The sequence below is a fragment of the Parus major genome, chromosome 13, assembly GCF_001522545.3.
Source record: "Parus major isolate Abel chromosome 13, Parus_major1.1, whole genome shotgun sequence".
Lineage (NCBI taxonomy): Eukaryota > Metazoa > Chordata > Aves > Passeriformes > Paridae > Parus > Parus major.
The window spans coordinates 8,068,350-8,086,600 of record NC_031782.1 but is presented as its reverse complement, the minus strand read 5'-3'; the positions used below and the strand labels follow the sequence as shown (position 1 = coordinate 8,086,600).

General features: G+C 43.4%; 1 protein-coding gene across 2 annotated transcripts in view; it reads left to right on the top strand.

Annotated features, from left to right (window-relative positions):
* SPOCK1 (SPARC (osteonectin), cwcv and kazal like domains proteoglycan 1) overlaps nucleotides 1–6,863 on the top strand; it is a 268,583-nt gene extending 261,720 nt beyond the window's left edge. Inside the window, exons 11-12 of one of the 2 annotated variants that reach the window (XM_015641869.3) lie at nucleotides 1,131–1,268; nucleotides 2,244–6,863. In XM_015641869.3, the coding sequence (XP_015497355.1) occupies nucleotides 1,131–1,268; nucleotides 2,244–2,434 (329 nt within the window). In that variant the 3' untranslated portion in view covers nucleotides 2,435–6,863. The remainder of the gene's footprint in view (nucleotides 1–1,130; nucleotides 1,269–2,243) is intronic. The other variant, XM_015641870.1, reaches the window with a different exon arrangement.
* Nucleotides 6,864–18,251: the final 11,388 nt, after the last annotated feature.

Genomic DNA, 18,251 nt, shown 5'->3' with positions numbered 1-18,251 from the left:
TGTGTTGCTCTCTGTGTGCATGAGACTGACTGACTTCCAGTTTTATGTCTTTTATACAGGAAATGTGGTGACATTTGGGCAGCACCTTCTCATTCATTTTTTCTTGTGAGAAATGTAGTGGAAGTGGCCCCTGTGACACATGTGCTGTCTGAATAGATGCTACCCATGGAACTAGTTAAAAAAACCTCACTGAACCACCAGTAGATCACTGGTATCTTTGAAAAGGAGAAAAACACTTTCTCAAAAATCGTTTGAGACAAGATATTTGGGGGCAAGGGTGTGTTTATGCCATGTTTCAAATTGAAACACTTGACAAAGAAGGGGAAAATGAATGTACTGACCTCCAGTGGGGAAAAGCTAATTCATCTCCAAGGACAAGAGGGCTTTTCATATTGAAGTACATTTGCTGTATCTGCTGAAAATGGTGGCAATAATGATATAGGTTTCTCCTGAGAGTTTCCCTCTCTGCAGAAGCCAGAATGAACCACACTCTACAAGGCTGAAATATATTGGTTTTATTGTGAGACAAAATTTGGGCTTCAAATCCAAAGGCTTTGAATCCAAGGGATTCAAATCCTGTTGTCCCTCTCTGTAAAGCCTGTGCATTATTTCTTCTTCTATACATGGGAACTGTCAGTAAGTCAGGGGATGTGCCTGAGATTAGCATGAATAGCAAGCAGATGGCAGATACCTTCCAGGAATAATTACAGTGTTGTGGAAAGACTCGTGTGATAAACACTGAAGGAGTGCAAATGGAGGGAAATGCAGAACTAATGAAGTTGGGGTAATAATCCGGTTGGAAAGAAAAGTTTAGAGCCAGGAGTTAAATGTGAAAAGGCTCTGTGGGAATATCAATCATTCAGGGACAGACTGAACCTCTCTCTAGAACTGTGTGACACCCTCCTCCGTGTGCTGGATGTGAACAAACATTTGTACACTGTGACCAGGGTGTCTGAAAAGAGTAAACCAGAAATAATTTCTTCCTCCTTTCAGGCACCAGATTATCACATGTATTTCCTTGCCAACATAGTCGAGATCTTCATGTATATAAGTGCTAAGTTCATAATACCCTCTCTGTGTTTGCTCCTGCAGAGGATTGCATTACTGAGCACACCTTATATTTTATTCAGGTGCTTTCATCCCCCGGTGCAATGAGGAAGGTTATTACAAAGCCACGCAGTGCCATGGCAGCACGGGGCAGTGCTGGTGTGTTGATAAGTATGGGAATGAGATAGCTGGCTCCAGAAAGCAAGGCACAGTCAGCTGTGGTGAGTAATGATCTGCTTTCCTCAGACAGCAGGGGAATTAACACTGCTGTAAGCCCTGCCATTGCTGTAGCACCCAGTATGATAACAAAAGAGAAACACACAAGTACCAGGTTCAAAGTGCTCCTGTGTTTTCTTCTACACATGGGGCCCTCATGGGTGCTTTGGACAAGCAGGGGTGCAGCACAAGTTAGCAGGCAATAACCACTGTTAAGATATTTTTGCTACAAGCCTGGAAAGTACAGTTAGTGAAAATAAAATTAAGGGTCTGAGGTTGCTCTGCATGGTTATTAAATATAATGTTCTATATACTCTGGAATGCACATCTACTGGAAATTCATCTATAATGCCTTTCCAGACAAGGGAAGGCCTAAATTGTGAAATTGTATACATTACAAACCAAGCCAAATGAAATTGCTGGCAGGACAATAATATGTAGGTAAGTGAAATCACCAATTAGCTGTTGTGCCTGTACAAGGAGATGTCACCTGCAATCCTTCAGAGTGCTTTGGGGATGGTTGTGAGTCCAGCTACAGACCTAGAAGGTCCAGGATGCCCAGAATCATATCACAGATCTTAGGTTCAATAGCTACATTTGCAGTGAGGTTTATGCACTCAAAACCATTTTTTGTATTTTTTAGCCTGGTTTACAGAGACCAGGAATGGAATGAAAGTATTTACAAAGGAATAATGATTTTCTGGCCTGCATCCATGTGATCTGGAACTTTCCAGTCAACCCTTTAGGAGGAGGACAATGCATAGGGGGCATTTTATGCAAAAAAAAATTTCAGAGTCAATTGATATCTATTTATTCCAGTTCAGAATGAAAATTGAAATTTTAAGGTTGTTTCATGAATAGCTGAATAAATTAATTTAAAAAATAACATTGCAAATGACAGTGGCTTGCATGACAAGGATAGTGATTAATGTGGAATTTGGTGTTCTGTGGAAATGACCTTTCCTGCTCTCCTGTTTCAGAAGAAGAGCAAGAAACTTCAGGGGATTTTGGCAGTGGTGGATCTGTTGTATTGTTGGATGACTTGGAAGAGGAACCTGAAGCAACAAAAAAAGACAAAGAAGGGAAACTGAAGATTCATGTAAGAGCAGCTAATGAAGATGATGAAGATGAAGATGATGATAAGGATGATGAAATTGGTTATATATGGTAGTGCCCATCATAATGAGGACTCACGTTTTGCACAATATTGCAACTCACATAATATCTCTGCAATTGTATCTGAGAGTACCTGGCACAAATATTCCCTCTACTGAGTTTAATTTTGTATAGTCAATTTAATTTGGATGACAACTTTTTTTTTTTTTCCAGCAAGGACTGTTTGGGATACAGCTTTTGTTCAGTTGGTTTGGGGGATTTTTTTTCTGTCCACAGGGGCAATGAGTTTAGTTTCAAACCCATTTTGTGTCTTAATTAATCCTCACTTGCACCACTTACAAAATCCATCCTGTGAAAGAATCCTGGAAGGGTCTCAAAAAAAAAAAAAATACAAAGGCTTAGAAGCCCCTCTCATGTCAGAGAACTTGTGTCATTAATTGTTACTTGGATCATATCAGAAAAAGCTTTTTTTTTCATGAAGAAGGAAAAGTAGGTGCCTCATTTTCTAGTCCACATTTATAATGTCCCAGTGAAGAGTAAGTCTCTTTGGACAGTGGCTGCCCAGTACCAGGGCTTTAGTCCAGAAGAAAACCCACTGGCAGGACTTTCTCTTCCTTCCCTTCTCTGAGAATGAGTCCAGCAGGCTTAGTCCAGCTCACACTGAAGGCAAAACTCCCACCAGGGCACAGGTCAGCTCACTGACACTCTTTATTTGATAAAAAAAACAAGCCCTTGATCTTAAAAGATGCTGAGAACCTGCAGCTGTCCTGGACCAAGCCCTAAGGCAGGGGACAGAGTCCATCTGCCTTTTAGAGTGTTTAAGGGAAGAGTATTTTGTGAATTTGTAGCATCATAACCACCCCCAGAGCTGTTCCTCAGCTGCTGTCTGAGCTCACTTGCACTAGGAGGGTATCAAAGAACACACAGGCAGCCTCTGCTTCCAGCTACACACCACAGACCTGTCTGGTCTCCATTCAGCAACCCTCCTTCCAAAGCTGGAGTGCTGTCAAAGACATGGACCCAAAAGCCACTGTCACTGATTTAATGGAAAGATACCTGTTTAAAACAGCAGCTTTAGGTGGGGGTATTTCAGAAGCATAACCCCTTGGCTCAGTGTGATGCTGCACACTTGTAAACACACTGCTAAAAAAGAACAGTATTAAAATCCAATCTGTGATTCCCTCAATACCTCCCATATATTCAAAGCTCTTGTATCAGAGCATATTGATATTACATTATTTGCAGTGTCCTTTCCCATGGCAGTTCTCAGTAATGTGCTGTGGTGACCTTTTATTATTTTTGCTGTTCTGTGAAGCAGTAAGAGGAACCTTAATCCCACTCTTGCATTAGGATGCAGGTGTGAGTATTTTAGCAGTGCTTGTGGTTGGCCAGTGAGTTATTTTGCAGAATGAAAAACATGTTTTTATAACAAAAACTAATTAGATTTTTTTTTTTAGTTGTAGTGGATATAGAGGTGGAGACAGCATCAAGTCACAACATGGTTGACCACATAGTCATTTGAAAGCTGGAAAATACCACAGAGATTGGCAGAAGTCATTTTGTTAGGTACATTGGCCCAGGGATGTTGGCTCTCAGCCCTCTCCAAAGCCAGTGCCTGCCTGGCAGTCCTCTGGGTAGGGTCTCTGCTTTCAGATGTGATCAGAAATGGAATTCCTTTCAGGTACCATGTGCTGCAGGGGCTCTCCTGTTTTCTCCTCTTTTATTTCCTTTTTATCCAGATCAATGACCTGAGAACAAAGAGCAAGCCTGCATAATCATTATTAATGCAGAAGGATGTGTAAAACCATGAGGAATTTGTTGTTTCACGCCCCTGCATCCTCCCAAAAATCTGCCATCACAGTCACTTGCAAAAGGCCTGCAATCTGCCCTGCCTCAAATAAATCCCTTTGGTTTTCCCATAGCTTTAGAAAAATATATTTAATAATCATTTTCCATGAGCTGCACTGCACACAGACGCACACACACACACACACATACACACTTTTTCTATTTGCCTTTGACAAAAATCCTGCCAACTTGCAGAAGGAGCAGATAATCCAGCATTTCTGTCTCCCTAAATATGATTTTGTGGGAAGCAATTGAACATCATCAGTAGGCTCCTTCTCAAATGTCTAGTTTGCCCCTGGTGTTTTCTTAATTAACCCCACACTCTCTGGCTCTGCTGTCCTGTGCAAGACCTGCTTGCAGCACAGAGCTGCCATTTCGTTCTGACATAAATCTGAGCTCCACAATCAGCAGATTATGCTTATCCTCCTGACGGGACTCATTCTCCACACAGAGCTAGGGGGTTTTTGGCAGCCCTGTGTCCCTCCACAATGGCTTATCCTGGGCTATGCCTTACATCAAAGGTCACAGAGCAAATCCCTTCTCCTGCCCTGCACCTCCCCAGGGTGAAGTCTGTGAATCCAAGCCCTTGCAGGCAGTACCTGAGGCTGCAGGGGGCTGGGTCACATGTAAACATGCAAGATGGTTAAATCAAAGTTGTTAAATAAGCCTTTAAAAGTGAACGCGAACATCTTTGAGTTTACATGCACAGACATGGCAGCAGCACCCACTGGTGGTCTCCTGGCTGTGATCTTTCACATGCAATGCTTCCAAATCAGAGCTGGAAGGGTTTGTATCTGTCCCAGACTCACCAGCTCAAACATGGGATGGGTCCCAGTGAAACAGCTCCATGCCCAGCACAGCCTGGTGAGAGGACAGGTGCCTTGGCTGGCACAGCACATCCCCCTGTGCTCACACAAACACACCCAGTTGTTCTAAACCTGCTGGCCTGGATCCAGGCAGCCTCTCCCCTCCTGGTGACCACTCTGTCGCCTGTTTGACTCGTCCAAGTGTTCTTCTGACTCAGCCAGCATGGGAAATGTGCCATTTTATGGGCTGGGAAACTGGGGGGACTGCAGGGCAGCAGTGCCCAATCCCAGAGGTCCCAGCCAGGCAGGAGCAGGGCACACAGGCTGCCGTGCTTGGAAGGGCAGCACAGACTCTGGACTGCTTTGAGAGCAAGTTCCCAAATCCTGCAAAGCTGTTTAACAAAGCCCTTTTGAGATCCACTGGCATCTTCCCATGGTGGGGGATCTGTGGCCTATAAATATACATATGTGTGTGTGTATATATATCTATGTGTATGCATATCTATATAAATATATATATAAACACACACATATATATCTGTGTGACTGTATAACTACATTTATGCACAAATATGTGTGTGCATATGTATGTGTGTATCCACACATACAGTTTGGAGAGATGCATTAAGAAAATCTACTATTTAATGAAATAGTGATAAAGAGACCAGCGATTATACCAAGAACCAGTGCTCTTCCAGATCAAGCCCCTTCCATTCTTCATGCCTTGTAAAGGGTTTAATTTGCTTCCAACTTAATTTAATTCAATTCCATTCTTTTTCTCTTTCCTTTTTTTTTTTTTTTTTTACAAATCAGGACTAACTTCCCATCTGAATCAAGTCATTGAACTTCCAAACATTTTCTCATTGTGAAAAATGGATTCTGAGTTGTCCCATTCTTTTAGAGACACAAACCAAATGGAATCAGAGTTGTCCCATTCTTTTAGAAACACAAACCAATTTTTAATCTCATTTTCTTTTCATATTAAAGTCTACAAGATACTGATAGGCATTGCTTTAATGTTTCTTTGAACTACTGTAGTTAAATCAAAATGTTGAGTTCAGATTTCAGCACAGCCAGGTTTTTTGGGTCATTACTGGCCTTTCTTATGAACACAAAGAATCCCCTTTATTTTCTTTGCCTTTTTTTTTAAGCTATTCTGTACTATTATTTTAAACCATTTGGAGTGTTTATTTAATATTTATTCTACAGTTTATATTGAAAATGTAAAGTTTATATTTAAAACAACACTGTTTGTTAGTGAATGCTTCTCTTTGCCTCTCCAGCCTAGTCTGTTAGTCTCAGTGTACATTTCTGGCATGGGAATATTTTGATATTAGGAGTTTTGTAGCCTTTTCTCCCTCAAGCAGCAACTGATGTAGATCTAAGGTCACCACCTGACCCAGACCACCAGGTCACTCAAGCTTCGCTTCCTCCATTTGTTGTCTTCTCTCGCAGTCCCTCCTGTATCCCATCCTTTCATCCACAGACTGCTTTGTACAGTTACTACACATCAAAAAGCCCTTTCTACAGTAGGTGGGTTTTGGTCTTTTTATACTTTTCTCAATGCTGTTGATGTCTGTTACTGTTCAATGTGTAGATCTGTAAGGAGAGATCCAAATATTCTGTGTTTCAGTTCGATGTCCCTACTGTAGATGGATGTAGACTATCATAGTAAGTAGAACTGCATAGTAAATTCTGAATGCTTTTTCCATAAGGAGTTAAGTGGAATGTGAGCATTTTGCTACCTTTGGTTGACTGTAAATGCTTAACTGTAGTCTGAAATAGTTGCATTTTTGTCTGTCTCAATAAATTTTAATTTGTCTGCGACTCCTTATTGCCTGTCCTGAATTTTATTAAACTTAGGGGATCAAAAATACTGCACTACCATGAATCAGCATTTAATCCTACATGGAAATGGATGCTCCTTTATATTTGCTTCATAACTTATACCTCTGCTCAATGCCAGCATTAACTCTCTGGAGTTAATGCAAGGTCTCCAGAAACCTCTATTTTAGAAGTAGAAATGAAACCAAAGCTAATGGAATAACTGTACCAAAAACAGAACTTTTCAAATTATATTAAAATTTATTTTTAAGGAATCTAGCAAGGGCCGAGGGGGAAGCTTTCATTTCTGTTTCCTCTCCAGATTGCAAATTGTCATGGTTTTCTGTCCATTCTGAAGGTATCCAGGGCCATCCCACAAACACAGCCACACTCTGCAGTGGCCATTATCTACATGACACATGAAGGCAAAATTTTATTAAATAGAATTGGTGAGAAGCCATCCTCATTTAGAAATACCTGAGATTGTGTCTCTATAATTAAATTAGAGCTCCTGTTTAATATTATTAACCAATTTAAGTAGCCAGCATTATTCAGTGTTAATTACAGAGTTTAAAATGTTATTTCATCACCTTTTCCCTGTCTGTGGTACATTAAAAGTACCAGATAAAAACAGAAACCTATTTGCAGGCATTTGCAGAATTGTCCTCTCACCAGGTATGCACTGAAGATGTACCTGCCCATACAGCATTGGCTGAGCTGGACCATCAAGGGTCAGAACCTGCCTGAAATTTTGGTTCAATTTCCTGTATTTATTGGTTTCTTTCCACTGTGTGTACCACACATCACTTGCAGTACATCACCTTACCTGACTCAGAATAACTGGGTTTTCCCTTTCCCAAACCACTCTGAGACTCTTGAAGTGTTTGATCTTCTGTGCTGAAGTGTCTCAGCTGTTCCAGATGTCAGATGCTGTGTGTAGCACTGGGACCAAAGCAAAAGAAATACAGAGCTTAAAGGTGTGTGAGTTGCAAATGAGATTTTAGCTTTTAGAAAGGGTTGATGATTTGAGCTCTATGTTTTTTAATATTCCTTCTAGCTTTCAAATTGCAGGCACCTTGCAAGCTTTGTTTTGTATTACACATGCATAGCTATGCACACACCGCTCCCTTCTAATTACAAATGTGTGTATAAATAGATATTTAATACATGCATATATATATCTTTAGAACCCCCTGGGAGTGGGATATCCATTTGGAATTTTGGGATATCCACTTCTGGGAATTCCTTGTATGCCTCATAAAAGGTTCAGCTTGTGTTTTATCATCCCTACTTTGCTACTCCCTCCTGTAACAACTTGTACTGGGCTTAATGCTGTACCTTGGTTTCATACATTAAAATACTCCTAGTAGATTATTATATCCTGCCTGTCATGTCCTGATAGGCTGCACTGATTTATATTTAGCTTTTCCATGACTCTGTCCTCCATTTTCAGAGAATCTTGGACTAATTTCCATTAACTCTGTGCCAGGAGATGCAGTCTTTGCTTCCCCACTGATACTGAAGAGTGTCTGTGGCTGAAATGTTGCTCCAGCAATAGTAAAAGGGCATTTGGGGTTCCAGGTAAGATGTTAGCAGGGACAGCTCTTACCTGGAGGACACTGGAGTTTATCCATACCCAAATGCTGTGCTTTGCATCATCAGTGAATTCTGCAGTACTGGGGTAGGGATCATACCTTTGCATGGAAGGGCCACTCAGGACAAAGTTACAGAAATTACCCTTTTTTCACTGTTTTCCAATATATGCTTTCCTTATCTTACTAATATTACTTTGCAAATGAATATACTTTTTGTTTTGTTCTGTGAAACCTCCAATGCAAGATGCATGCACACATACACACAACTCCTCTCTCTCTTGCTCTCTTTTATATCTTCTCTCACAAAATTTTCTTCTGAGCTCCCCAGCAGCTATAAAACTGTGGCATTACAGCTTTCACTGATAATTAGTTTCATTTTTCCTTAAATACTGACAGTCAAAGGGTGAGATATTAAAAAAGAAAAATCATGTCACAACAGCTTTGCACATTGTACCGCTTTTTGAATAGATTAAAAAGAGGCAGAGAGCTATTAATAAGCTTTTGACTTCCTGAACACTCCCATTTTTGGAAGGAGACCAGCTCTTTTAGAGGGAGTGAGGAGGCAGAGTAAAGAGATGGTTTCATGTAGTCTTGGAAAGAGAAGGAAAACAGTGAAACCAACAGATTTGGGCAAGCTGTGAATGAGGGGGATGTGTCCTCCGAGCATGGACAGAGAAGTCCTGTCCACTTCTTCCAGGACTGAACCTAGTTATTCCCAGTGGAGAATTCCCAGTAACTGGAGCAGCTTGGGATCAGCCTCTGAAAACCCAGAAACTGCAGAAGCAGGTTCCTGCTACAGGCTGGGCAATATCCAGTAATTGCTTGAACTGAATCCCTGAAAACAAGGCTCAGAGCACACGAACCACACAGTGGCACTCCAGGAGGAAGGGAAGAGCAAGGCCAGAAGCAAATTCTGATGTTGCAGCAGTCTGTCAGCCCAGCAGTGAGGGAGAGGCACGTAGAGGCTCTGATGGGAGCATTCAGGGGCTCTGCAGTCGCCCTCCCAGCTGTAGCTGTGCAAGAAACCCCTCTGACAGCAGCCTTAGAAAAAGAAATACAGCCACTGCTCTTGAGCAGCAGCTTCTTCCACACAGCACTATAAATTCCTGCAATTCCATGCTAAAGGCTTGGGCAGAGAGAGAGTTTGTAAAGAAAACTTAAAATGCAGGATCTTTGCCAGGTAGTAACTGCCTTTTCTCATCTATAGTTACTCAATAAAAATCATTGCTGGAGCATGACTCTGCTTCCATTCCCAGCCAATACATTTGCAGTCTGGCCCTGGAACACGGGAAAATCAACCTCGGAGCATATTGCTAAAGGAAAGGTCCATAAGCACATTGGTTTAAGCTTTGGAAACACATTACCTCTAAAATTATTTGGAGGGTTTGAGAGACTTGCAGGTTTGACACTGATTTTTCTTTATTGAGCATCACAAATCTGGTTAATGCAAATATATTCGAGTAAGAGTCTGTATAAGTAGAAGCCCCGACACAGTTTTGCTCTATCACAGATGATGTATCAATTTATCACAACTGCAGAGAATTGACCCAAATAACTACTAGCCTAAAGTAAAATGAAATAAAACAGAGACTGTTACAAGATGTAGGCTTTCACAGATTAATGTAGGCTGTTGAAATACTTTGGGTTACAAGGGGCTGTTACAGAAGATCAATATCCCCATTGCTTTTGGTCTGGGTACGAATCCAACGCCTGCAGTGAGCTTTGGTGGTTGTTAGAGACCCTAAAGCTGCAGCTCAGCCCTTCAGCCCTCCTGGTACAGCAGGAGGAGCTGGCAGACACAGAGACACATAAACAACAAACACATCTGCTGAACACCTCCCTCATCATGTACAGCACCAGCCAGCTTGGAAAGGTGGGCACTGAGCAGTTACACAGAAAGAATTACCACAGATTTGTTTTGGCAGGCAGGAGAGCCCAATTTGGCTCAGCTGGCTGTAGTGGTGGAGACAAACATCAGGCTGGTTGTTAAACTACCCAAAATAACTCCACTCTCCTCTCAGAGCAGGGCTGTCATCCCATCTGGTCTCCAGCCCAGTTTCCATCCTCTGCTGGAATCATTCTCTCCAACTGATTCTTCTGCAGGATTTATGGGGTTTTTCTTTTTTTTTTCTTATTTTGTCCCCAAGCCTGTGTATTAATTAAGTCTCAACAAAGAGCTGTATCATTGTAGAACAGGATATCGGATTGCTCATCTGTTTTACATAATTGATTAATTAATTACCTTGCTAATTGAGTCTCATTAAATCCTCTGCTATAGTGGAGCAAGGGTATGTCCCAAACCATTGCTTGTAAGGCTACATTAGAATCAGGGCATTGTGGCTGCCCAATCTCCCCTGGACTCTGGTGCAAGTCACAGCACAGCATGAACTCAGCAGGGCCCCTGGGCACTTGTAGAGATGCAGAATTACTGGGTGAGCCCTGCTTTCACTTGTACTCAAAATATCAAACCTTCCACCCATTTTTCCTTTCCACAGCCCCAGCAGCAGCTCTTTGTGGGCTGCCTCTCTTGCTTTGCTCCCTCAGCCCCCACTGACATTGCACCACGTGGTGCAGCCCCACAGCCAAATTTAGTGACATTTTCCAGCACTTTTGGGGAAGGGTGAATGCCAGCATGGCTGTAAAGGAAAGTGGCAAAGCAACCCTCCCCTCCAGTACCTGAAAACTGCACCTTGAGCTCTTCTCAAAGGCACTGCCTTTGACATGCTGTGACCTGTATCTGTGCTTGGGAGCCATCACAGCTGAAATAAGGCAGAACGTGATGGATTCTCTGCTATTAAGTGGAAATGGACTTGCCATGGAAATAGCCACTGACAATACTTTGCATTTTAATGTCGTTTCTTCTTATCGCCCCTAGACGTAGAGCATGATGTATTTTCACCACATGATATTGTCTGCAAGCCAGCAGCAAGGTGGAGGTTGCAATCTCTGCCTAAACACTGCTCCTGGGGACACTTTACAAAAGTGCTTCGGTCTCAGAGAGCAGCAAATACTTTCCCTCAAATCTGTCCACTAACAAAATTTTTATTCCATTTCTAACCCACTTTCATTTAATGTGACAAACCCACAGCAACTGGGGCAGTTCAGCCTGGAGAAAAGAAGACTCTGGGAAGAAATTAGAGCCTCTTCCAGTGCCTAAAGGGGATCCAAGAGAGCTGGAGAGGGATTTGAATGAGGCCTTGGAGTGACAGGACAAGGGGGAATGGCTTCAAACTGACAGAGGGCAGGATTGGATTAGATATTGGGAGGAAATTGCTCCCTGAGAGGGTGCTGAGGCCCTGGCACAGGGTGCCCAGAGAAGCTGTGGCTGCCCCATCCCTGGAAGTGCTCAAGGCCGGGTTGGATGAGGCTTAGAACAAGTGGGATAGTGGAAGGTGTCCCTGCCCATGGCAGGGGATGGAACTGGATGTTCTTTAAGGTCCCTTCCCACCCAAACCATCTGTGCTTCTATGACTCACCAAACATTCAGGGATTTAGGGCACCTACGGTGGGCAGGTGAGCAGGAACCTCCCTGCTGTGCTCTGGGCAATGAGTGAAAGATGTCCTGAGACAAAGCAACCGTGTTCTGAAACAGCAAATGAAGCTCTGTCATCCCTCACCTTCATTTTCAAGAGTCAGCCAGGAGGCCAGGGTGAAAATCCACCAGCCCTCATCCATCCCAAATCTCTTCAGTCCATCCTCAGTGCTGATCTCTGGCTGCTTTATTCTCTCAGCAGCAGTGGCTGAGCTCATCCCTGATGCAGGCTGCATTCCCACTCACACTGAAGGGTCTTGGCATGGTGTGGTCTTGATGATAATTTAATCCCCAGGATCTGGAAAGGATTTAGGACCTGGAAACAGAGATGGGATAAAATCCTCCATGGTGGACAAAAAAATGTCTCAATACGTGCATCTGCAGAAGAAGCTGGGAACAGTGAGTGTTTATTTCTGAATAGCACAAGGATTCCTGAGACAGGGGGGAAGAAAGTCCAGTCAATCAAGAGACAAGAGTTAAGTCTTCAAAAGCCCCTTCTGAATGGTTAAACCAGGAAGGAAAATGCCATCCCTTTTTTTAAAAATCTGTCTGTATCAGTGTGAGAAAAGCTGAGGGCATCACTCCTGCCAGGATTATTTGTATGTTGGGGTGGAGGAAGGAAGTGGGCAGGTATCATGTCTTACTTCCACACTGCCAGTGAAGGTTGTGAGTAATGATTCCAGAGGCTAATCCATCGTTGTCTGCCATTTCAAAGAGCCCTGATAACCCCATGTCTTCTTGTTTTCTTCTTAAGGCTTTTGCAGATCTGCTAACACAAGTTTTCCCTGAAGAAGGATCACATTCCAGGCCTGAAATGCTCTGATTATTTACAGTTTGTCACACCGTAATTTATATTTATTGATTGTGGCTTTTATATACAGATGTTCATTACTTTCTTATTTTAGTAATTTATCCTGTATGTCCCCACCCTGCTTTTTCAATTATTTCACATACTCACAGTTTATCAATTATATTGCCAAGATGCATTTAGAGAGAATAATTTGTTTCTAATGCATGATTTTTTGACAGTATGATTTGTTTTCATCTTTGCATTGAATCTTAAGATGACAGTCACTCTAGGGCAGAGAATACAAAGTTGTGAAGCTTTTTCCTCTGAAGAGATGTACTCACATATGCAACATGCACTCACATTGGCAGCATTTGCTGACCCACTCATCAGCTCCACACTGGTTTAGCTCTTGGTTCAGTTTCTCTAGGGCAGTGCTAGAAAGTCTTTGAAATGCTAACTGTCCCCTTGGTGCTGCTGCCCCACCAAGCAGCATTTCTGGGTCACTTTGGAGGCTGCTGAAGCACCTGCAGTGGGCTGGCAGGGTTGCTGAGCCTTGCTGGCCCTGGCAGATCTCACACATGGTGTTTGCTCCCTTTTTGCAATCTTTAGTGACGAGGATGAGAGGCTCTGCCTGCCCATCACTGGGGGTGGCTGGGAAGCAAATGGATCCTTTCTGGCAAAGTGCTGTCATGGAGAGGCTCTGTGCTCAGGTGGGGTCTTAATGCACTCAGCTTCAGCCTCGTTAGTCCCTTTGCTTATTAACAGCAGTGAGGGGTTTTTCCCTGCTATCTGGCTTTTGCTTTCAGAGCTGTACAGGCTGGCAAGACAGAAGAATTGGCTCCTCAGGGGTGAAAGCTAAAAAGCACAGACCCTCCCAGTGCCCTGCAAGGAAATCACCAGTGTGCTTTCCTCTCTAGGACTCAATGCCTGCCCTTATCCATTTACCAAGGCAGCCTGGGCCCTGCTACAATGGTGCCTCTCCAAAAATCTGAAGCAGTGACAAACATATTTGCTGTTCTTTGCTCTCTAAGTGGTCTCTATCCCAGGGCCAGAGCTTGGCAAGTGCAGGTCAGCTGCACCCATGCCTGTGTAAGCCACCACAGCACTTACACAGCCATGGCACTGTACAGCTCCTTAGGACAGCTGAATGCTGGAAAACACTTTGGCAGTGTTGATCCATCACTTTTGCCCTCTCTCTGTGCTCATTAGCTGCCAGAGACGAGCCAGGCTGAGCTCTGGCTCTCGAGCACAAGGCCTCTCGTGGTTCCAGCATCCCACAGGAAGTGCTCAGCGATATTGAGCTTAAATTTACCATTATGTGGCTCCAAGCAGTGACAAGGCTAACCATGCTCCCAGGTTTGGTGTCATCCCATGACCAGAGGAGGATGAGGGAAGAAGAAAGGGCTGTTTTGGGTGAGAGGCTCATTTTCAGAGCCATGGCACATCAGGAAAGGAGCGAGGAGTCTGATGGACATGGCACAATGTGCACAGCAGTGCCAGCTCAGCAGTGACTCAGGGCCAGAGAAAATCTCTTCACCCTGGTGTTCTGAGCCCCAATATTCAGCAGAAATTCCTCTGTGGTTCCAGTGCCACAGCCCCAGACCCACTTTCCTACATTCTTTATGTCATTGAACCCATATTGCTTCAGAATGTTTTTCTCCCTTGGTCCAATTTACTCTGCCCAGGTTTCAGGGGAGGATTTAAGGTAACAAAGTTTAAAGCAGCCCTGTCTGACAGCTCATTGCTGAAAGAAAATCAGCTCCTTCTCAGCAAAGCCTGGATACCTGGGCACTGCTGTGCCAGTAACCAGAGGTGCTGCACTCACCTCCAGGCTGATTTTTAAAAAGCCATCTAGAAGGGCCCTGAAAGAGTTGGGGAGGAGCCCAGGAGATGTGGAATTGTGAGACAACAGGTGTTCATCAAAGCCATTGTCTCTGTCTGGGAGAGGTGAAGGTTGCTGGGTGCGTGTGGGGCCCTCACAGAAGCGGCTCAGACCATTGTCTTTAAAAGTCTGAAAGGTCAAATCTGCCTCCACTTTTTTCACACATGACATTCTTTATGTCCCTCTTTTTCCTCCTTGCCTCTGCCTTGCTGCCTGCAAAGCCCTTCCCCTGTCTCATTCCCAGGACAGACAGCTCCCAAAAATCCCTTGTCAGCCAAGGAACATGGGCTGAGCTGGACCTCCTGAGCCTGCACCTCCAAAAGACACACACCTGCCTTGCCAGATGCATTTCAAAACTAAAACATTTTGTTTTCTCTAACCTGAATGCTGCATTCATGGCTTGTCAAACCCATTTCAGTGAGCAGTTCATTTCTGAAGGTTGAAACTGTCTTTCAAAAAGGGTATTTAAGTAAATATTTGGAGAAGAGGTAGTAAGAATACAACTCTGGAAGTATTTATGTACAGAAATCAAAGCTTTACACACAGAATTCAATAAAGTAGTTTTATAGGCTTTTGAATTTGGAGTTTCTTATACAAAATTGGGAGGCAGAAGCAAATTTTGTAGGATTTTATAGGAGTTTGTAACAGAGAGCATGATCACTTTTCAGAGAAAAAAAGCTGTAAATGTCTTACAGCTTCATATAATAAAATTCCAAACGGGACTTCAGATGGGATGTTTAATTTCCAGATTGGATACATTACAAAAAGGTCATTTCAGTTAAAAGAAATGTATTCATTCTTTGTCCAGGGCTGTAAATCAGTGCAGCTCTACTAAAAGCATCTAATTTAAAGAGAGGGATATGGGTAGGACCTGACCTCTATTTTTTTGAGTCAAAAGGAATCACAGGAGATTCACTGTCATCCCACAGTGCTTATGAACAACACTTTGAACCTTTGGCCCTTTTAGGGTTTGAGTAAAACAAGTATTTTTTAAAGGCAAAGCTCCCCCATGAAAGACGCCTACAGTTCCCAGCAGAGCGGTGTGGGTAATGTCTGTGTGGGATTTGGGGGGTTTCTCTGGGATGCAAACACAAACCCCACCTTCCAGCAGCCTTAGGACTCTCTCCCACCCTGTCTGCTTTCCTTGAAATTGGTGTAAATCCAGCTGAGAGCATTTCAGTTCCAGCAGGGAAACAGGCAGGAGCAGATCCAGCCCTGCACGTCCCAGGCAGACACAGAGAGGGCAAAGGAGCTCGCTGGACATGGGAGTGCTCAGGCTGGAAAAGCACCACTGCATTTCTTCTTCAGCTCTGAAAAAAATTCCTTTTTCACAGCCTTGTGCTACTGGGGGTTTTCCAGCTATTCCCACCTCCCCCCTCAATTTTCTGCACAGCAAACTCCTGCTTTTCACCTTCAGTCTGACTTTGTAATCCATGGTTGGTTTCAAATCAGCCTTTCAGCATGGTAATGAATGGATTAGCTTTCTGTTTTCTGATGAGTAATAGGAAAAATGTTTCTGAATTATCAAAAAATAATTGGAATTAAAATTGTAAATGGTTTCTACAAGGGAAGTTTTTGTAATTAGTCGTATCTGTGTGATGGAAGCTATTATAAATAACAAAAAAATGTGTTTACCTAATCACTGGGAAAGTGCACATTAGCTCTCTAATTAGAAGTCCCTCATGGGTCTACTACAAACTTTGGACACAAAATAATCTGTTTCATGCCTCCTTTAGCAGGCAAAGGAAACTCCATCAGCTCCGTTTGTGCATGCCCACTACTGTGAAGGCAGCTGGAACTGAATTGCCAAATTCCCACGTGTTTTTCTCAGCGGGTCCCTGTGGCTGTCCAGAACCTTGTCCTGAGCCCAGCCTGCAGAATCTGAGAGCCAAATCAGCCTGTGCCACTCCAGTGCAGAACCTGGGTGCTGTGGAGGGACAGGAGAAGATTATTAGCAGGTTCAAGCACGCCTGGGTGCAGAGGGATGGGATGGAGCAAACCACGGCTGCTCTGGGCACTCTGCTGGGGCTTTTGCTCCAGAATAAATGCCAGGTTTTGTTCTCATGAGCTGGGTTGGTTTTTGCTCTAAGTTGTCTGGCAAATTGCTCTCGTGTCACAGAGTGGAGGCTTCATTGTCTCTCCTTGCACACAGAACGAGGCAGAAAGGGGTTTTCCTTCTATACACACCTGTTCTCCTTTAACAAACCCCACCTGTTCTCCCAGAGAAGTCTGGGTAACAAACTTGGTATCTGGTGATTAAATCACTCCAGAACTGGTGTTGTTTGATATATTTGACCCATTTTGTCATAGATTTATCCTTGTCATGCTAAATAGCTATTTGAACCTGCTGTGTTAAACTGAGCAGAAATGAAGATTTTCTTATGGTTGAAGAGATAAATTCATAATGTGAGTGTTGGGTTTTTTTCAGGATCCACTTTGTGTGATGAAAATCCACTTAAGTGACTGAAAACAGGAAACACTATTTAACAAGTGAAAACACCCTCTACCATTTAAGAATATATGACCTATTTTATCCACTTAAGGAAATCTCTTTCCCAGACACATTTGCCACAGTATCAAATTCCGTAAAGGGAATTCTGCTGCATTTCATAGAGAGCCTGGCAATTAGAGCTGCTGCTCTGCTGTGATTGCCATCCCACCCCAGCACAAACATTGGCCTGCTTGGAGGCAACCAAACAGAAAAGTGCTAATGTCCTTTTCTTCAGTTCCCCTGGTGGGTAGGCAAGCAGAGGCAGTCTGTGACTGATGATGACTCCAGTTTTCCAGGATCTCAGAATCAATTGAAATATTTATAGTTTTGAGATGAAAAGAGGGAAAATACATCATTTTGGAAATCAGGATATTACCTTTCTTTACCTAAGGCTCACAGGACTAGCAGCCCCCATGGTAATGCAGCTGCTTTCCTTGTCTCCATTTCCTCCTTAGCCTGCTCCCCACCCCACATGTCCACTCTGGGACAGCTCCAGGCTCTTTCCCATGCTCCATGCAGAGCTATTTTGGATGTGGGAGCACAGTAAACTGGCAGGACTGTCATCAGCACTGGGAAACTGTTTGGCTCTGCCCATTCAGGACATGGAAATGCAGAATTTCCTTCAGAAAAACAAGGAACAGCCCAGGAGATCCTGCTGTAGGCACATCCAAAGCAGCACAAGAGGTTTTACTGAGCAGGGGATGGTCCCACTACCCTGCACCATGAGTGATGTTCCTTCAGGAAGGTACAACATCAGCCTGTAGTGAGAGCTTGCTGAGACAGAACCTCCTCTTGCTGTTAATTGGTTTTTAGAATGGTAAGATGAGGAATGGAACCACAGGATAGTTTGGGTTGGAAGGAACCTTTTAGGGTGATCTAGTCTAAAGCCCCTGCAATGAGCAGGGACATCTCCAACAAAGAACAGGTTGCTCAGGGCCCCATCCAACCTGACCTTGATTTCTTTGAAAATGTGCACAGTGATACAAGCTGTAAACCTGGATGGTAAATACCTGGGTTTTGTCATGTTTTACTAATGCTGCTGGTTGTGGGCAGCAACTGCATGTTAGCTCCCAACAACTGAGGCTGTTGCATGCAAAATACACT